The sequence below is a fragment of the Taudactylus pleione genome, unplaced genomic scaffold (genome assembly GCF_031769625.1).
Source record: "Taudactylus pleione unplaced genomic scaffold, aTauple2 ptg000872l, whole genome shotgun sequence".
Classification (NCBI taxonomy): domain Eukaryota; kingdom Metazoa; phylum Chordata; class Amphibia; order Anura; family Myobatrachidae; genus Taudactylus; species Taudactylus pleione.
Genome location: NW_028285274.1, coordinates 144,386 through 164,757, shown reverse-complemented (window position 1 = coordinate 164,757; position 20,372 = coordinate 144,386). Strand labels below are relative to the sequence as shown.

The window sequence follows — 20,372 nt, the reverse complement described above, 5'->3', positions numbered from 1 at the left end:
GGAATTACTAACCTCATCACACACAGTGACTACACAAGATTGAGATACCATCAGTAACATGGAGTACCATCAGAGCCTCACACACACTTACACAGGCTCTGACCTTACTCAGGAATTACTAACCTCATCACACGCAGTGACTACACAAGACTGAGATACCATCAGTAACATGGAGTACCATCACATCCTCACACACACTTACACAGGCTCTGACCTTACTCAGGAATTACTAACCTCATCACACACAGTGATTATACAAGACTGAGACACCATCAGTAACATGGAGTACCATCACATCCTCACACACACTTACACAGGCTCTGACCTTACTCAGGAATTACTAACCTCATCACACACAGTGATTACACAAGACTGAGACACCATCAGTAACATGGAGTACTATCACAGCCTCACACACACTTACACAGGCTCTGACCTTACTCAGGAATTACTAACCTCATCACACACAGTGATTACACAATATGAGACACCATCAGTAACATGGAGTACCATCACAGCCTCACACACACTTACACAGGCTCTGACCTTACTCAGGAATTACTAACCTCATCACACACAGTGATTACACAAGACTGAGATACCATCAGTAACATGGAGTACCATCACATCCTCACACACACTTACACAGGCTCTGACCTTACTCAGGAATTACTAACCTCATCACACACAGTGACTACACAAGACTGAGATACCATCAGTAACATGGAGTACCATCACATCCTCACACACACTTACACAGGCTCTGACCTTACTCAGGAATTACTAACCTCATCACACACAGTGACTACACAAGACTGAGAAACCACCAGTAACATGGAGTACCATCACATCCTCACACACACTTACACAGGCTCTGACCTTACCCAGGAATTACTAACCTCATCACACACAGTGACTACACAAGACTGAGACACCATCAGTAACATGGAATACCATCACATCCTCACACACACTTACACAGGCTCTGACCTTACTCAGGGATTACTAACCTCATCACACGCACTGATTACACAAGACTGAGATACCATCAGTAACATGGAGTACCATCACAGCCTCACACACACTTACACAGGCTCTGACCTTACTCAGGAATTACTAACCTCATCACACACAGTGATTACACAATACTGAGATACCATCAGTAACATGGAGTACCATCACATCCTCACACACACTTACACAGGCTCTGACCTTACTCAGGAATTACTAACCTCATCACACACAGTGATTACACAAGACTGAGACACCATCAGTAACATGGAGTACCATCACAGCATCACACACACTTACACAGGCTCTGACCTTACTCAGGAATTACTAACCTCATCACACGCAGTGATTACACAAGACTGAGATACCATCAGTAACATGGAGTACCATCACATCCTCACACACACTTACACAGGCTCTGACCTTACTCAGGAATTACTAACCTCATCACACACAGTGACTACACAAGACTGAGATACCATCAGTAACATGGAGTACCATCACATCCTCACACACACTTACACAGGCTCTGACCTTACTCAGGAATTACTAACCTCATCACACACAGTGATTACACAAGACTGAGACACCATCAGTATCATGGAGTATTATCACATCCTCACACACACTTACACAGGCTCTGACCTTACTCAGGAATTACTAACCTCATCACACACAGTGATTACACAATACTGAGAAACCATCAGTAACATGGAGTACCATCACAGCATCACACACACTTACACAGGCTCTGACCTTACTCAGGAATTACTAACCTCATCACACACAGTGACTACACAAGACTGAGATACCATCAGTAACATGGAGTACCATCACAGCCTCACACACACTTACACAGGCTCTGACCTTACTCAGGAATTACTAACCTCATCACACACAGTGACTACACAAGACTGAGTGACCATCAGTAACATGGAGTACCATCACATCCTCACACACACTTACACAGGCTCTGACCTTACTCAGGAATTACTAACCTCATCATACGCAGTGATTACACAAGACTGAGAGACCATCAGTAACATGGAGTACCATCACAGCCTCACACACACTTACACAGGCTCTGACCTTACTCAGGAATTACTAACCTCATCACACGCAGTGATTACACAGGACTGAGATACCATCAGTAACATGGAGTACCATCACATCCTCACACACACTTACACAGGCTCTGACCTTACTCAGGAATTACTAACCTCATCACACACAGTGACTACACAAGACTGAGATACCATCAGTAACATGGAGTACCATCACATCCTCACACACACTTACACAGGCTCTGACCTTACTCAGGAATTACTAACCTCATCACACACAGTAATTACACAAGACTGAGAAACCATCAGTAACATGGAGTACAATCACATCCTCACACACACTTACACAGGCTCTGACCTTACTCAGGAATTACTAACATCATCACACACAGTGATTACACAGGACTGAGACACCATCAGTAACATGGAGTACCATCACAGCCTCACACACACTTACACAGGCTCTGACCTTACTCAGGAATTACTAACCTCATCACACACAGTGATTACACAAGACTGAGACACCATCAGTAACATGGAGTACCATCACAGCCTCACACTTACACAGGCTCTGACCTTACTCAGGAATTACTAACCTCATCACACACAGTGACTACACAAGACTGAGACACCATCAGTAACATGGAGTACCATCGCATCCTCACACACACTTACACAGGCTCTGACCTTACTCAGGAATTACTAACCTCATCACACACAGTGACTACACAAGACTGAGACACCATCAGTAACATGGAGTACCATCGCATCCTCACACACACTTACACAGGCTCTGACCTTACTCAGGAATTACTAACCTCATCACACACAGTGATTACACAATACTGAGAAACCATCAGTAACATGGAGTACCATCACAGCATCACACACACTTACACAGGCTCTGACCTTACTCAGGAATTACTAACCTCATCACACACAGTGACTACACAAGACTGAGATACCATCAGTAACATGGAGTACCATCACATCCTCACACACACTTACACAGGCTCTGACCTTACTCAGGGATTACTAACCTCATCACACGCAGTGATTACACAAGACTGAGATACCATCAGTAACATGGAGTACCATCACAGCCTCACACACACTTACACAGGTTCTGACCTTACTCAGGAATTACTAACCTCATCACACACAGTGATTACACAAGACTGAGACACCATCAGTAACATGGAGTACCATCACATCCTCACACACACTTACACAGGCTCTGACCTTACTCAGGAATTACTAACCTCATCACACACAGTGATTACACAAGACTGAGAGACCATCAGTAACATGGAGTACCATCACATCCTCACACACACTTACACAGGCTCTGACCTTACTCAGGAATTACTAACCTCATCACACGCAGTGATTACACAAGACTGAGATACCATCAGTAACATGGAGTACCATCACAGCATCACACACACTTACACAGGCTCTGACCTTACTCAGGAATTACTAACCTCATCACACACAGTGACTACACAAGACTGAGACACCATCAGTAACATGGAGTACCATCACATCCTCACATACACTTACACAGGCTCTGACCTTACTCAGGAATTACTATAACCTCATCACACACAGTGATTACACAAGACTGAGATACCATCAGTAACATGGAGTACCATCACAGCCTCACACACACTTACACAGGCTCTGACCTTACTCAGGAATTACTAACCTCATCACACACAGTGATTACACAAGACTGAGACACCATCAGTAACATGGAGAACCATCACAGCCTCACACACACTTACACAGGGTCTGACCTTACTCAGGAATTACTATAACCTCATCACACACAGTGATTACACAAGACTGAGACACCATCAGTAACATGGAGTACCATCACATCCTCACACACACTTACACAGGCTCTGACCTTACTCAGGAATTACTAATCTCATCACACACAGTGATTACACAAGACTGAGATACCATCAGTAACATGGAGTAACATCACAGCATCACACACACTTACACAGGCTCTGACCTTACTCAGGAATTACTAACAACCACGCACGCCATCAGACCTCACAATGTGTATGGCATCACAGTGGCTAATTTATGAACGCCCCTGCAACGGCGTACGAACGCACTGGCGCGCCTGCTTTCCCCTCCCCCTCACCAGCCATAAATGGCACTTCCTGTCAATCACTCTGCGAGGGGTCTGAAGTCCGGATCGCAATGGCTAGTTTGCGCACTGCGACGCATACGCAAAATGCAACAATCAGCCGACTGAGTGCGTATTAGCAACTGCGTTCTTGCTGAATCAGGCCCAGTGATGGATTCCAATCTATGAATGTAACATTACAGCATGTTGGGATTACAAATTGCCGTATCTCAGTAGTAATGGACTCACATTCGCCGTCTGTGAACGATGTCTATGTAATCCTCCGACCGAGCATAGTACCCATCCGTACTCAATGCACCCCAAAAGTTAGACCACAGATCCTGAATGCGGCTCACCATGGGGGCAATGACTGACCTGGGAATCAGAAACACACCCGTCAGCATGGTCTCAGCTGTAAGTGAGGGCGTCAGACATACGTTATGTACGGGCAGAGAGGTCCGATCGCTACGTACTTGTTTTGTTCTATGAGGCTCCGTAGAATGCTGGAATTTTTCAGAACCACCTGGACATCGATGGAGAAGTAATACTCACAGTGTGGGTCCTGGCGGCACATATCCCTGGGAAGGACAGGAAATGTCAGAGACCTGCTCAACACGCTCAGGAGACGGGACCAAGACTGCAACCTCTCATTATACCAAACTTTTCTGCTCGTCTGCCAAGACACCACTGGGTCTAGGCCCATTAATGGCTCACGTGAGGGGACAGCAGGCCGTCCTTAGAAATGTGCCACAATTGTGTGTTTGACTTTTTTTTACATTGGCAGACGTGTCCTGGCGCCCAACTGGTAAGTGCAAATGCGAAGTATTAGTTGAGACCTGGGGCCAAATGTATTAGGGTGAGAGTGTAGGAAATGTGAGAGTTTAGCAGTAACCTCTCACATTGGTCCAGTTTTATCTTCAAAATGGAAAATATCTGGATGAGATTTTAAATCGTGAGAGTTTTTGGAGTCTAAAAACATGCGAGTTTGTATGTTCTGGGGATCTATTACATTGGGGGAGCTTGTATGTTCTGGGGATCTATTACATTGGGGGAGTTTGTATGTTCTCAGACTATTACATTGGACGAGTTTGTATGTTCTCAGACTATTACATTGGACGAGTTTGTATGTTCTCAGACTATTACATTGGACGAGTTTGTATGTTCTCTGACTCTATTACATTGGGCGAGTTTCCATGTTCTCTGTCTCTATTACATTGGGTGAGTTTGTATGTTCTCTGTCTCTATTACATTGGGGGAGTTTCCATGTTCTCTATCTCTATTACATTGGGGGAGTTTCCATGTTCTCGGGCTCTATTACATTGGGGGAGTTTCCATGTTCTCTATCTCTATTACATTGGGGGAGTTTCCATGTTCTCGGGCTCTATTACATTGGGCGAGTTTCCATGTTCTCTGTCTCTATTACATTGGGCGAGTTTCCATGTTCTCGGGCTCTATTACATTGGGCGAGTTTCCATGTTCTCTGTCTCTATTACATTGGGGGAGTTTCCATGTTCTCAGGCTCTATTACATTGGGCGAGTTTCCATGTTCTCTGTCTCTATTACATTGGGCGAGTTTCCATGTTCTCTGTCTCTATTACATTGGGCGAGTTTCCATGTTCTCAGGCTCTATTACATTGGGCGAGTTTAAAAAGTATGAGAGGTTACTGCTAAAGTCACATTTTCTAAACGCTCACCCTATTACATTTTTCCCCCGGTCCGCGACATCTTACACAGGCTCTGACCTTACTCAGGAATTACTAACAACCACGCACGCCATCAGACCTCACAATGTGTATGGCATCACAGTGGCTAATTTATGAACGCCCCTGCAACGGCGTACGAACGCATACAAATAATTGTGCACCAATCCACACAGAAAGGAACACCCCTAAATATGACCCCTCCATTATCTCATATCAGTAATATCAAATCACGAGATTAAATCTTATAGATGCTCTGCAAATGTAGACCCATTGATGCGTTGCCCCGTATGTCGCACCCTCGCTCCGTCCGTCTTCCCCTATTGGCCGGTACAAACGTCTGCTCCTCCGCAAATGCAGGTGCACTGCGGCCCCAGAGAGAACTTTGGGTTGTGTCTGGGCTGTACATTGCTTAGTAAGTAAGGGCCAGGGTGTGTGGAATACTTTTACAGGGGTTCCCAAAAGCAGACGACCCCCTTTAATGACCGGAAATAAAAGCAGAAAAAGGAGAACGATAAAACGATATTCTGCTAAAGAGAAATGTGCTACGTTTTATGCAACGGCGATGAGGATTCCCCCTTACTGGAATTGTGAATTCAGCAGGGCACAAATCCTGCAACACACATGTGCCCTTAGGTTAGGCATAAAATACCTATAAACATGTCAAATGTTAAAACGTACATTCCAGCATTACGGGCGTCTGCAAAATTAGAGGTCTGGTCCGTCCCCGGTGTCTTCACAGCGTTGTACTCCGAGCTGTGCTCCTGCAGGAATCTCTCCACGTGCCGCTGGTGATGAGGCTCCTGGGTGCAGAGGACACAACGGGTTATAGATTGCCCCCTCGCATCTCCACGGTACACAGACCGGGCACAGCCTATGTGCCATCTCATCACCACCTGAGCGGTGGGTCATCTCTACTGCAAGGACGTTCTACTTACATGGTTGGCGATGTAAAGCTGGACCCGGCTCTTTGGATACTGCAGGTTATGGAGTCGTTTGAAGAACTCAGAAACAAATGGAGTTGGCTGCTCGATGAAGATGCCAACTACAACCAGCGGGAAGGAGTCATCGGTCTACCAAAACCCAAGGACAGAAGCGTGTTAGGGCCGGGGTTCCTGGGCAGTCTATGGGAGTTGGTGAGATGTACGGAGAATGGAGGGGACTAAAGTGCAGAGGTGGACAGAAAAGGACTAAACTTTTATATCTAGAAAATAAGGAATATCATCAAATACTGAGGCTCAGCTGGCATCACCCAGGAATAAACCCGGATCTTCATTTCAGGATACAGTAACAGCTTTGTCTTGTACAAAGTACCACCTGAAGCCTCATGTGAATGTATATGCCTTAATGTACAGTACATATATTACCTTGTATTTGCCGTGTGTGTAAGTGCAATGCGACTCCACGAGCGCCGTGCACAGCAGTCAGCCTCCCGCGGTCATATCCTTATACATTCATTCTCTCTGACCTGTAATCACCCCTATACACTAATAGGTGACAATACAGCCGCCTCCTGCTATGCAGCACATGGAGAGGACAAGCGAAAGCTACAGCAGGACAACTGCGGCTCCACTAGAGACCAGGGGGATTTATCTCAGCAAGCAGACTTTGGTGCAAATACGCATAAAAAAAAAAATCTATATCTAAATCCACACATATAATATATAAATATATATTATATGTGTGTGTGTGTATATATATATAGATATTTATTTTTTTTAATAAAGAAATAACTATGTTACCTCTTTAGTAATAGGATATATAAAGAGCGAACAGTAGGTGACAGTAATGACAGGTAACCAGAAATCCGGCTGTTATACCTTCAGTCCTGCCAGGCTTCTCAGGCCTTCTTCACATATGACGCAGCCGGTCTCAAAGGTCCACACGCGGGGGACGTAATTTCCCAGGTAGTTCATAAGAAGCTGAGAAGAGAAGAATGAGAGCTCAGTACAGAGGGACGGGCAGAGGTCAGACAGTAACATACGCTTATCACACAGCACAATACCATTACTGTACAGAGGGACGGGCAGGGATCAGACAGTAACATACGCTTATCACACAGTACAATACTCCATTACTGTACAGAGGGACGGGCAGAGGTCAGACAGTAACATACGCTTATCACACAGCACAATACTCCATTACTGTACAGAGGGACGGGCAGGGGTCAGACAGTAACATACGCTTATCACACAGTACAATACTCCATTACTGTACAGAGGGATGGGCAGGGATCAGACAGTAACATACGCTTATCACACAGCACAATACTCCATTACTGTACAGAGGGTCAGACAGTAACATACGCTTATCACACAGTACAATACTCCATTACTGTACAGAGGGACGGGCAGGGGTCAGACAGTAACATACGCTTATCACACAGTACAATACTCCATTACTGTACAGAGGGTCAGACAGTAACATACGCTTATCACACAGTACAATACTCCATTACTGTACAGAGAGACGGGCAGGGGTCAGACAGTAACATACGCTTATCACACAGTACAATACTCCATTACTGTACAGAGGGACGGGCAGGGGTCAGACAGTAACATACGCTTATCACACAGTACAATACTCCATTACTGTACAGAGGGATGGGCAGGGATCAGACAGTAATATACGCTTATCACACAGCACAATACTCCATTACTGTACAGAGGGTCAGACAGTAACATACGCTTATCACACAGTACAATACTCCATTACTGTACAGAGGGACGGGCAGGGGTCAGACAGTAACATACGCTTATCACACAGTACAATACTCCATTACTGTACAGAGGGACGGGCAGGGGTCAGACAGTAACATACGCTTATCACACAGCACAATACTCCATTACTGTACAGAGGGACGGGCAGAGGTCAGACAGTAACATACACTTATCACACAGCACAATACTCCATTACTGTACAGAGGGACGGTCAGGGGACAGACAGTAACATACGCTTATCACACAGCACAATACTCCATTACTGTACAGAGGGACGGTCAGGGGACAGACAGTAACATACGCTTATCACACAGCACAATACTCCATTACTGTACAGAGGGACGGTCAGGGGTCAGACAGTAACATACGCTTATCACACAGCACAATACTCCATTACTGTACAGAGGGACGGGCAGGGGTCAGACAGTAACATACGCTTATCACACAGCACAATACTCCATTACTGTACAGAGGGACGGTCAGGGGTCAGACAGTAACATACGCTTATCACACAGTACAATACTCCATTACTGTACAGAGGGACGGTCAGGGGTCAGACAGTAACATACGCTTATCACACAGTACAATACTCCATTACTGTACAGAGGGACGGTCAGGGGTCAGACAGTAACATACGCTTATCACACAGTACAATACTCCATTACTGTACAGAGGGACGGGCAGGGGACAGACAGTAACATACGCTTATCACACAGCACAATACTCCATTACTATACAGAGGGACGGTCAGGGGTCAGACAGTAACATACGCTTATCACACAGTACAATACTCCATTACTGTACAGAGGGACGGGCAGAGGTCAGACAGTAACATACGCTTATCACACAGTACAATACTCCATTACTGTACAGAGGGACGGGCAGAGGTCAGACAGTAACATACGCTTATCACACAGTACAATACTCCATTACTGTACACAGGGACGGGCAGAGGTCAGACAGTAACATACGCTTATCACACAGTACAATGCTCCATTACTGTACAGAGGGACGGGCAGAGGTCAGACAGTAACATACGCTTATCACACAGCACAATACTCCATTACTGTACACAGGGACGGTCAGGGGTCAGACAGTAACATACGCTTATCACACAGTACAATGCTCCATTACTGTACAGAGGGACGGTCAGGGGTCAGACAGTAACATACGCTCATCACACAGTACAAGCCACCATTACTGTACAGAGGGACGGGCAGAGGTCAGACAGTAACATACGCTTATCACACAGTACAATACTCCATTACTGTACACAGGGACGGGCAGAGGTCAGACAGTAACATACGCTTATCACACAGTACAATGCTCCATTACTGTACAGAGGGACGGGCAGAGGTCAGACAGTAACATACGCTTATCACACAGCACAATACTCCATTACTGTACACAGGGACGGTCAGGGGTCAGACAGTAACATACGCTTATCACACAGTACAATACTCCATTACTGTACAGAGGGACGGGCAGAGGTCAGACAGTAACATACGCTTATCACACAGTACAATGCTCCATTACTGTACAGAGGGACGGGCAGAGGTCAGACAGTAACATACGCTTATCACACAGCACAATACTCCATTACTGTACACAGGGACGGTCAGGGGTCAGACAGTAACATACGCTTATCACACAGTACAATACTCCATTACTGTACACAAGGACGGGCAGAGGTCAGACAGTAACATACGCTTATCACACAGTACAATGCTCCATTACTGTACAGAGGGACGGGCAGGGGTCAGACAGTAACATACGCTTATCACACAGTACAATACTCCATTACTGTACAGAGGGATGGGCAGGGATCAGACAGTAACATACGCTTATCACACAGCACAATACTCCATTACTGTACAGAGGGTCAGACAGTAACATACGCTTATCACACAGTACAATACTCCATTACTGTACAGAGGGACGGGCAGGGGTCAGACAGTAACATACGCTTATCACACAGTACAATACTCCATTACTGTACAGAGGGTCAGACAGTAACATACGCTTATCACACAGTACAATACTCCATTACTGTACAGAGGGACGGGCAGGGGTCAGACAGTAACATACGCTTATCACACAGTACAATACTCCATTACTGTACAGAGGGACGGGCAGGGGTCAGACAGTAACATACGCTTATCACACAGTACAATACTCCATTACTGTACAGAGGGATGGGCAGGGATCAGACAGTAATATACGCTTATCACACAGCACAATACTCCATTACTGTACAGAGGGTCAGACAGTAACATACGCTTATCACACAGTACAATACTCCATTACTGTACAGAGGGACGGGCAGGGGTCAGACAGTAACATACGCTTATCACACAGTACAATACTCCATTACTGTACAGAGGGACGGGCAGGGGTCAGACAGTAACATACGCTTATCACACAGCACAATACTCCATTACTGTACAGAGGGACGGGCAGAGGTCAGACAGTAACATACACTTATCACACAGCACAATACTCCATTACTGTACAGAGGGACGGTCAGGGGACAGACAGTAACATACGCTTATCACACAGCACAATACTCCATTACTGTACAGAGGGACGGTCAGGGGACAGACAGTAACATACGCTTATCACACAGCACAATACTCCATTACTGTACAGAGGGACGGTCAGGGGTCAGACAGTAACATACGCTTATCACACAGCACAATACTCCATTACTGTACAGAGGGACGGTCAGGGGTCAGACAGTAACATACGCTTATCACACAGCACAATACTCCATTACTGTACAGAGGGACGGTCAGGGGTCAGACAGTAACATACGCTTATCACACAGTACAATACTCCATTACTGTACAGAGGGACGGTCAGGGGTCAGACAGTAACATACGCTTATCACACAGTACAATACTCCATTACTGTACAGAGGGACGGTCAGGGGTCAGACAGTAACATACGCTTATCACACAGTACAATACTCCATTACTGTACAGAGGGACGGGCAGGGGACAGACAGTAACATACGCTTATCACACAGCACAATACTCCATTACTATACAGAGGGACGGTCAGGGGTCAGACAGTAACATACGCTTATCACACAGTACAATACTCCATTACTGTACAGAGGGACGGGCAGAGGTCAGACAGTAACATACGCTTATCACACAGTACAATACTCCATTACTGTACAGAGGGACGGGCAGAGGTCAGACAGTAACATACGCTTATCACACAGTACAATACTCCATTACTGTACACAGGGACGGGCAGAGGTCAGACAGTAACATACGCTTATCACACAGTACAATGCTCCATTACTGTACAGAGGGACGGGCAGAGGTCAGACAGTAACATACGCTTATCACACAGCACAATACTCCATTACTGTACACAGGGACGGTCAGGGGTCAGACAGTAACATACGCTTATCACACAGTACAATGCTCCATTACTGTACAGAGGGACGGTCAGGGGTCAGACAGTAACATACGCTCATCACACAGTACAAGCCACCATTACTGTACAGAGGGACGGGCAGAGGTCAGACAGTAACATACGCTTATCACACAGTACAATACTCCATTACTGTACACAGGGACGGGCAGAGGTCAGACAGTAACATACGCTTATCACACAGTACAATGCTCCATTACTGTACAGAGGGACGGGCAGAGGTCAGACAGTAACATACGCTTATCACACAGCACAATACTCCATTACTGTACACAGGGACGGTCAGGGGTCAGACAGTAACATACGCTTATCACACAGTACAATACTCCATTACTGTACAGAGGGACGGGCAGAGGTCAGACAGTAACATACGCTTATCACACAGTACAATGCTCCATTACTGTACAGAGGGACGGGCAGAGGTCAGACAGTAACATACGCTTATCACACAGCACAATACTCCATTACTGTACACAGGGACGGTCAGGGGTCAGACAGTAACATACGCTTATCACACAGTACAATACTCCATTACTGTACACAGGGACGGGCAGAGGTCAGACAGTAACATACGCTTATCACACAGTACAATGCTCCATTACTGTACAGAGGGACGGGCAGAGGTCAGACAGTAACATACGCTTATCACACAGCACAATACTCCATTACTGTACACAGGGACGGTCAGGGGTCAGACAGTAACATACGCTTATCACACAGTACAATACTCCATTACTGTACAGAGGGACGGGCAGGGGACAGACAGTAACATACGCTTATCACACAGCACAATACTCCATTACTGTACAGAGGGACGGGCAGAGGTCAGACAGTAACATACGCTTATCACACAGCACAATACCATTACTGTACACAGGGACGGTCAGGGGTCAGACAGTAACATACGCTTATCACACAGTACAATGCTCCATTACTGTACAGAGGGACGGTCAGGGGTCAGACAGTAACATACGCTTATCACACAGTACAAGCCACCATTACTGTACAGAGGGACGGGCAGAGGTCAGACAGTAACATACGCTTATCACACAGTACAATACTCCATTACTGTACACAGGGACGGGCAGAGGTCAGACAGTAACATACGCTTATCACACAGTACAATACTCCATTACTGTACAGAGTGACGGGCAGAGGTCAGACAGTAACATACGCTTATCACACAGCACAATACTCCATTACTGTACACAGGGACGGTCAGGGGTCAGACAGTAACATACGCTTATCACACAGTACAATACTCCATTACTGTACAGAGGGACGGGCAGGGGACAGACAGTAACATACGCTTATCACACAGCACAATACTCCATTACTGTACAGAGGGACGGGCAGAGGTCAGACAGTAACATACGCTTATCACACAGTACAATGCTCCATGCTCTTTCTAAAGCATTTCACAGATATAAAAGGTTCTATCTGACATCCATCTAGTATCTTTCTCCTTTCTAGACCTGAGGCCAGCGGTTATTGTAGAACTACATTTCACTGCTGCTTGTATGGCAGGGCATGCTGGAACATGTAGTTCCACAACACATGGAGAGTCACTGCCTAGGGCTGGACCAGACTATTAATCAGCATTTACAAGTATTTCTCACAATAGCTGGAATATCTCTGGTGATGCCAGCAAATTGGCAGGTGGCCCTATCTGGAGGGCGATGCAGGCGTAGCCGCCGCGACGCCCCGCCCAGGCGCTGACGCCGCGACGTCCCGCCCAGGCGCTGACGCCGCGACGCCCAGTCGCTGACGGCGCGCCCAGGCGCTGGCGCCGCAATGCCCCGCCCAGGCGCTGCAGTGAAGAGTTACAGGGAGTCTGGTATACACAGAGTTCTCTATAAACCTGACCCACCAGAGATGGAGAAAAGCAGGAAATACAGGCGCTAGGTAGTCTGACAGAGGATTGGATGCATTGTCTATGTAACAAACGTAAATTCTGTCAGCGTAGTGTTAGAGCTCGGAGGCGGCTCGGTCTCCTTACCTTGGTTGGGCCATTCCCGTTTATTAGCACAGGAAGTGTGTCATAGGCCAGGTTCCGGGCTCTCACTCTCCCGTTCTCAAATTTTAATACCACATCCCCTGGGAGGGAAATAAAGGCTGTTAGGTCACAACGCTACAGGAAGGAGTGCTAGCCTCCAATCCCCAGGACAGAGACGCGCCTTGTGCCGCAGACATCTGTATTATTGCTCACTATGGAGAACGTTATACTCACCCACCGAGCCGTGGAGATTCTGGAAGATCCGGCATCGGTGATCTATGGTGATGTTAATCTTCTCCTTAATAAGAAAGAAAATATAAAACATGGCAAATCACATTATGGAATGACGTCAGAGACATTTATTAATGAGCACATTATATTCACTGGTGCAGGAACATTTTACTTTTATTACACTTAAAAATCCCCATAGATTGCGCAGTAGGGACAAAGATTGAGATTGCAGAGTTATCGGATTCGTCTTTATTCGCCATTTACCATGTGTAAGACTATACAAACGCACAATGGTACAGAATCGTAATAGCACAATAATGCGGCTATTAGTGGGGAAAATCTGTATTATCTAGAATATGGGAAAACTGGGAGAGTGGTTGAATAACTTAGCTGAAATAGTCCTCAGGAAGCACCACAAGGTATCACTATGTGACCTAGTCCTCAGGAAGCACCACATGGTATCACTAGGTGACCTAGTCCTCAGGAAGCACCACATGGTATCACTAGGTGACCTAGTCCTCAGGAAGCACCACATGGTTTCACTAGGTGATCTAGTCCTCAGGAAGCACCACATGGTCAGGAAGCACCACATGGTATCACTATGTGACCTAGTCCTCAGGAAGCACCACATGGTATCACTAGGTGACCTAGTCCTCAGGAAGCACCACATGGTATCACTAGGTGACCTAGTCCTAAGGAAGCACCACATGGTTTCACTAGGTGATCTAGTCCTCAGGAAGCACCACATGGTATCACTACGTGACATAGTCCTCAGGAAGCACCACATGGTATCACTATGTGACCTAGTCCTCAGGAAGCACCACATGGTATCACTAGGTGACCTAGTCCTAAGGATGCACCACATGGTTTCACTAGGTGATCTAGTCCTCATGAAGCACCTCATGGTATCACTATGTGACCTAGTCCTCAGGAAGCACTACATGGTATCACTATGTGACCTAGTCCTCAGGAAGCACCACATGGTATCACTAGGTGACCTAGTCCTAAGGAAGCACCACATGGTTTCACTAGGTGATCTAGTCCTCAGGAAGCACCACATGGTCAGGAAGCACCACATGGTATCACTATGTGACCTAGTCCTCAGGAAGCACCACATGGTATCACTAGGTGACCTAGTCCTCAGGAAGCACCACATGGTATCACTAGGTGACCTAGTCCTCAGGAAGCACCACATGGTATCACTAGGTGACCTAGTCCTAAGGAAGCACCACATGGTTTCACTAGGTGATCTAGTCCTCAGGAAGCACCACATGGTCAGGAAGCACCACATGGTATCACTAGGTGACCTAGTCCTCAGGAAGCACCACATGGTATCACTAGGTGACCTAGTCCTCAGGAAGGACCACATGGTATCACTAGGTGACCTAGTCCTAAGGATGCACCACATGGTTTCACTAGGTGATCTAGTCCTCAGGAAGCACCACATGGTCAGGAAGCACCACATGGTATCACTAGGTGACCTAGTCCTCAGGAAGCACCACATGGTATCACTAGGTGACATAGTCCTCAGGAAGCACCACATGGTATCACTATGTGACCTAGTCCTCAGGAAGCATCTCATGGTATCACTAGGTGACATAGTCCTCAGGAAGCACCACACGGTATCACTATGTGACCTAGTCCTCATGAAGCACTGTGGAATCCTTTTCCTATACCAAACTATCGCCCTCATTATATGACTGATACTTGTTGAACACTTAGAAATGCTGAATAAGGTTCATTCGGGACTCATCTGGATTTTTCCAAGGCCAGTGGTCACTGAATCACAGCAGCCGCGACGGGTGTAAGGATTAGCCTGGACACCTCACTTACTCTTTTTACTGGGTCTAAGAAGATGTTGGTGTAGAACAGCTGGTCGCTGTCGCCATCGGCCCCACTCCAGTCCGCTGTTAGTTTGTGCAGATGTGCAGCGTAGCCTATAAAAGCTGTGGACGGGAAGGGGAAGAAGTTATAAAATGTTCAGCACCAGAAGCGGTTTGTGAAGTTATACAGTCGTAAAGCAATAAAAATGGGGATTGCTTAAGGGCAGCTGTACACCAGTAACTCTCTAATTACCTACAGCTGCAGCATCTGTCCCTCTCCTTACTGCTGTATAACTCAGCTCTGGCCGTCTAGTATCTGTACTGGGAGCACTGGGGCAGGGAGTGGATCCATGGCAGGTACACGTTACATGTAATACAATGAGGAGGACTAGGGCTGTGTCACCAGAGTTCCCCATCAGGATCCCCGGCCATACCAGAACATTCTCCGGCAAACCCAATCACGTGTCTAATACAGCTTATAGCCATGGGGCCGAGGCGGAGCTGGAAGTAAGTAGTGTGTAATGTATGCGGCTCCCAAACTGGCATATAAATGCGTCTATTACCCTGTATACAGAGCGTCTGCAGTGCGCCCGCTTCCCATCAGTACGCTAACAGCCATCACCAACAGTGTGTACATGCACTACACAGTCAGTAAAGCACATTACTACGCTGTGGCAGTGAGTACACCGTCAGTAAAGCACATTACTACGCTGTGGCAGTGAGTACACCGTCAGTAAAGCACATTACTACGCTGTGGCAGTGAGTATACAGTCAGTAAAGCACATTACTACGCTGTGGCAGCGAGTATACAGTCAGTAAAGCACATTACTACGCTGTGGCAGTGAGTACACAGTCAGTAAAGCACATTACTACGCTGTGGCAGTGAGTACACCGTCAGTAAATCACATTACTACGCTGTGGCAGTGAGTATACAGTCAGTAAATCACATTACTATGCTGTGGCAGTGAGTACACCGTCAGTAAATCACATTACTACGCTGTGGCAGTGAGTACACCGTCAGTAAATCACATTACTACGCTGTGGCAGTGAGTACACCGTCAGTAAATCACATTACTACGCTGTGGCAGTGAGTATACAGTCAGTAAAGCACATTACTACGCTGTGGCAGTGAGTACACCGTCAGTAAATCACATTACTACGCTGTGGCAGTGAGTATACAGTCAGTAAAGCACATTACTACGCTGTGGCAGTGAGTATACAGTCAGTAAATCACATTACTACGCTGTGGCAGTGAGTACACAGTCAGTAAAGCACATTACTACGATGTGGCAGTGAGTACACAGTCAGTAAAGCACATTACTACGCTGTGGCAGTGAGTACACCGTCAGTAAATCACATTACTACGCTGTGGCAGTGAGTATACAGTCAGTAAATCACATTACTACGCTGTGGCAGTGAGTACACCGTCAGTAAATCACATTACTACGCTGTGGCAGTGAGTACACCGTCAGTAAATCACATTACTACGCTGTGGCAGTGAGTATACAGTCAGTAAAGCACATTACTACGCTGTGGCAGTGAGTATACAGTCAGTAAAGCACATTACTACGCTGTGGCAGTGAGTATACAGTCAGTAAAGCACATTACTACGCTGTGGCAGTGAGTATACAGTCAGTAAAGCACATTACTACGCTGTGGCAGTGAGTACACCATCAGTAAAGCACATTACTACGCTGTGGCAGTGAGTATACAGTCAGTAAAGCACATTACTATGCTGTGGCAGTAAGTACACAGTCAGTAAAGCACATTACTATGCTGTGGCAGTAAGTACACAGTCAGTAAAGCACATTACTACGCTGTGGCAGTGAGTATACAGTCAGTAAAGCACATTACTACGCTGTGGCAGCGAGTATACAGTCAGTAAAGCACATTACTACGTTGTGGCAGCGAGTATACAGTCAGTAAAGCACATTACTACGCTGTGGCAGTGAGTATACAGTCAGTAAAGCACATTACTACGCTGTGGCAGTGAGTATACAGTCAGTAAAGCACATTACTACGCTGTGGCAGTGAGTATACAGTCAGTAAAGCACATTACTACGCTGTGGCAGTGAGTATACAGTCAGTAAAGCACATTACTACGCTGTGGCAGTGAGTACACAGTCAGTAAAGCACATTACTACGCTGTGGCAGTGAGTATACAGTCAGTAAAGCACATTACTACGCTGTGGCAGTGAGTATACATGGAGCTGACACTAATCACCTTATCCCCAGCACTTTATTACATGATGAGGAGAAATGCTGATACAGTGTAATTGAGAGAAGTTGTTACCGGATGACATCAGCTATTTCCCATCAGGGATCATAAACAGGACGTATAATAATGAGCTCCTGACATCCATACATATAATAAATCTGATTACAGGGGGTTGTGCGTCAGCTCTGTACAAGTCAGGACCTGAACCTTTACAATGAGTTACTGTTACATCTCTGCATTTTCCCTGTGAGCTGTAATGTGCGATACCAATAAATCTGCTATTAATCAGTAGTGACAGAGAGCAGACTGCGGACAGGGCCGGACTACGGACTGTGATGGCCCCTCCGGACCAGGGTCATCCCCTACATAGGCCAACTTATTACCGACTCCGTCCTTCCAACAAGGCTGTAACGCAGGGGTATGCAACATACGGCACTCTGGTGGTGTGGAACTACACATCCCAGCATGCTCTGACAACAAGGAGAAGTGCAGAGAGCTGGGCACCACCAAGTGTCACTGTGAGACAGCGGCTCCAGATTCATGTGGGACAAGGTTACTGCCAGATACCATGAGACACTGACAGCGGGTACAGCCAGGGGCACTAATGTTACCATGCCAGAGATAAGCAGCGTACAGTAATGCCTCCTGCTGGTGGGGCCCCTAGGCTGCAGCCCCTAAATCTGGTCTGATTGTGGGAAGCTGCTCTCTTACTGATGAGAATTATCAATGTATTTCCCCCGCGCATCACTCCTAGGACACGGCTTCCAACATCTGGTAAGGCTTCAAGGTGAACACTTAGATAGAAGGCCTAATTATAATATTCATACATCATTTTTATTATAAGATGTGTTTTCATGTTAATTAAAGCTGTATTGTAGGGTATCAGGAGGTTATAATAACTGTCCTTATTATCAATCACAGCCGTACCTGAGGACCCCAGGAAGCGTTTGCCCTCTCTCACGGATGGGTACTTGGCCTCGAAGCGTCTCTCCGGATAAGCCACGGCTTCCGCAGAGAAAACCACTTTACTTTTAGCTTGCTTGAATTTCTTGAGAAGCTCAGCCGGGCCCGAGGCAAACACAGTATCATAGCTTCAATAAAGGCAAACACAGTATCACAGCTTCAATAAAGGCAAACACAGTATCATAGCTTCAATAAAGGCAAACACAGTATCACAGCTTCAATAAAGGCAAACACAGTATCATAGCTTCAATAAAGGCAAACACAGTATCATAGCTTCAATAAAGGCAAACACAGTATCACAGCTTCAATAAAGGCAAACACAGTATCACAGCTTCAATAAAGACAAACACAGTATCACAGCTTCAATAAAGGCAAACACAGTATCACAGCTTCAATAAAGGCAAACACAGTATCACAGCTTCAATAAAGACAAACACAGTATCACAGCTTCAATAAAGGCAAACACAGTATCACAGCTTCAATAAAGGCAAACACAGTATCACAGCTTCAATAAAGGCAAACACAGTATCACAGCTTCAATAAAGACAAACACAGTATCACAGCTTCAATAAAGGCAAACACAGTATCACAGCTTCAATAAAGGCAAACACAGTATCATAGCTTCAATAAAGGCAAACACAGTATCACAGCTTCAATAAAGGCAAACACAGTATCATAGCTTCAATAAAGGCAAACACAGTATCATAGCTTCAATAAAGGCAAACACAGTATCATAGCTTCAATAAAGACAAACACAGTATCACAGCTTCAATAAAGGCAAACACAGTATCACAGCTTCAATAAAGACAAACACAGTATCATAGCTTCAATAAAGGCAAACGCAGTATCACAGCTTCAATAAAGACAAACACAGTATCACAGCTTCAATAAAGGCAAACACAGTATCACAGCTTCAATACAGGCAAACGCAGTATCACAGCTTCAATAGAGGCAAACACAGTATCATAGCTTCAATAAAGACCAGTAAGAATGACTGTGCAATGTGTGATCATGTTTAATCCTTCTCAGACAGACCGGAACGCCCCAGGTCACCAG

At 45.9% G+C, this 20,372-nt stretch overlaps 1 protein-coding gene across 1 annotated transcript in view; it reads right to left on the bottom strand.

Annotated features, from left to right (window-relative positions):
• Nucleotides 1–4,463: 4,463 nt before the first annotated feature.
• The window catches only part of LOC148474217 (procollagen-lysine,2-oxoglutarate 5-dioxygenase 1-like), a 73,275-nt gene continuing 57,366 nt past the window's right edge, over nt 4,464–20,372 (bottom strand). Inside the window, exons 4-12 of the mRNA XM_088458922.1 lie at nt 19,281–19,444; nt 16,146–16,258; nt 14,316–14,379; nt 14,085–14,182; nt 7,739–7,840; nt 6,857–6,991; nt 6,600–6,721; nt 4,692–4,796; nt 4,464–4,593 (exon numbers count right to left, since the gene is read on the bottom strand). Coding sequence (XP_088315048.1) covers nt 4,464–4,593; nt 4,692–4,796; nt 6,600–6,721; nt 6,857–6,991; nt 7,739–7,840; nt 14,085–14,182; nt 14,316–14,379; nt 16,146–16,258; nt 19,281–19,444 — 1,033 coding nt within the window. The remainder of the gene's footprint in view (nt 4,594–4,691; nt 4,797–6,599; nt 6,722–6,856; nt 6,992–7,738; nt 7,841–14,084; nt 14,183–14,315; nt 14,380–16,145; nt 16,259–19,280; nt 19,445–20,372) is intronic.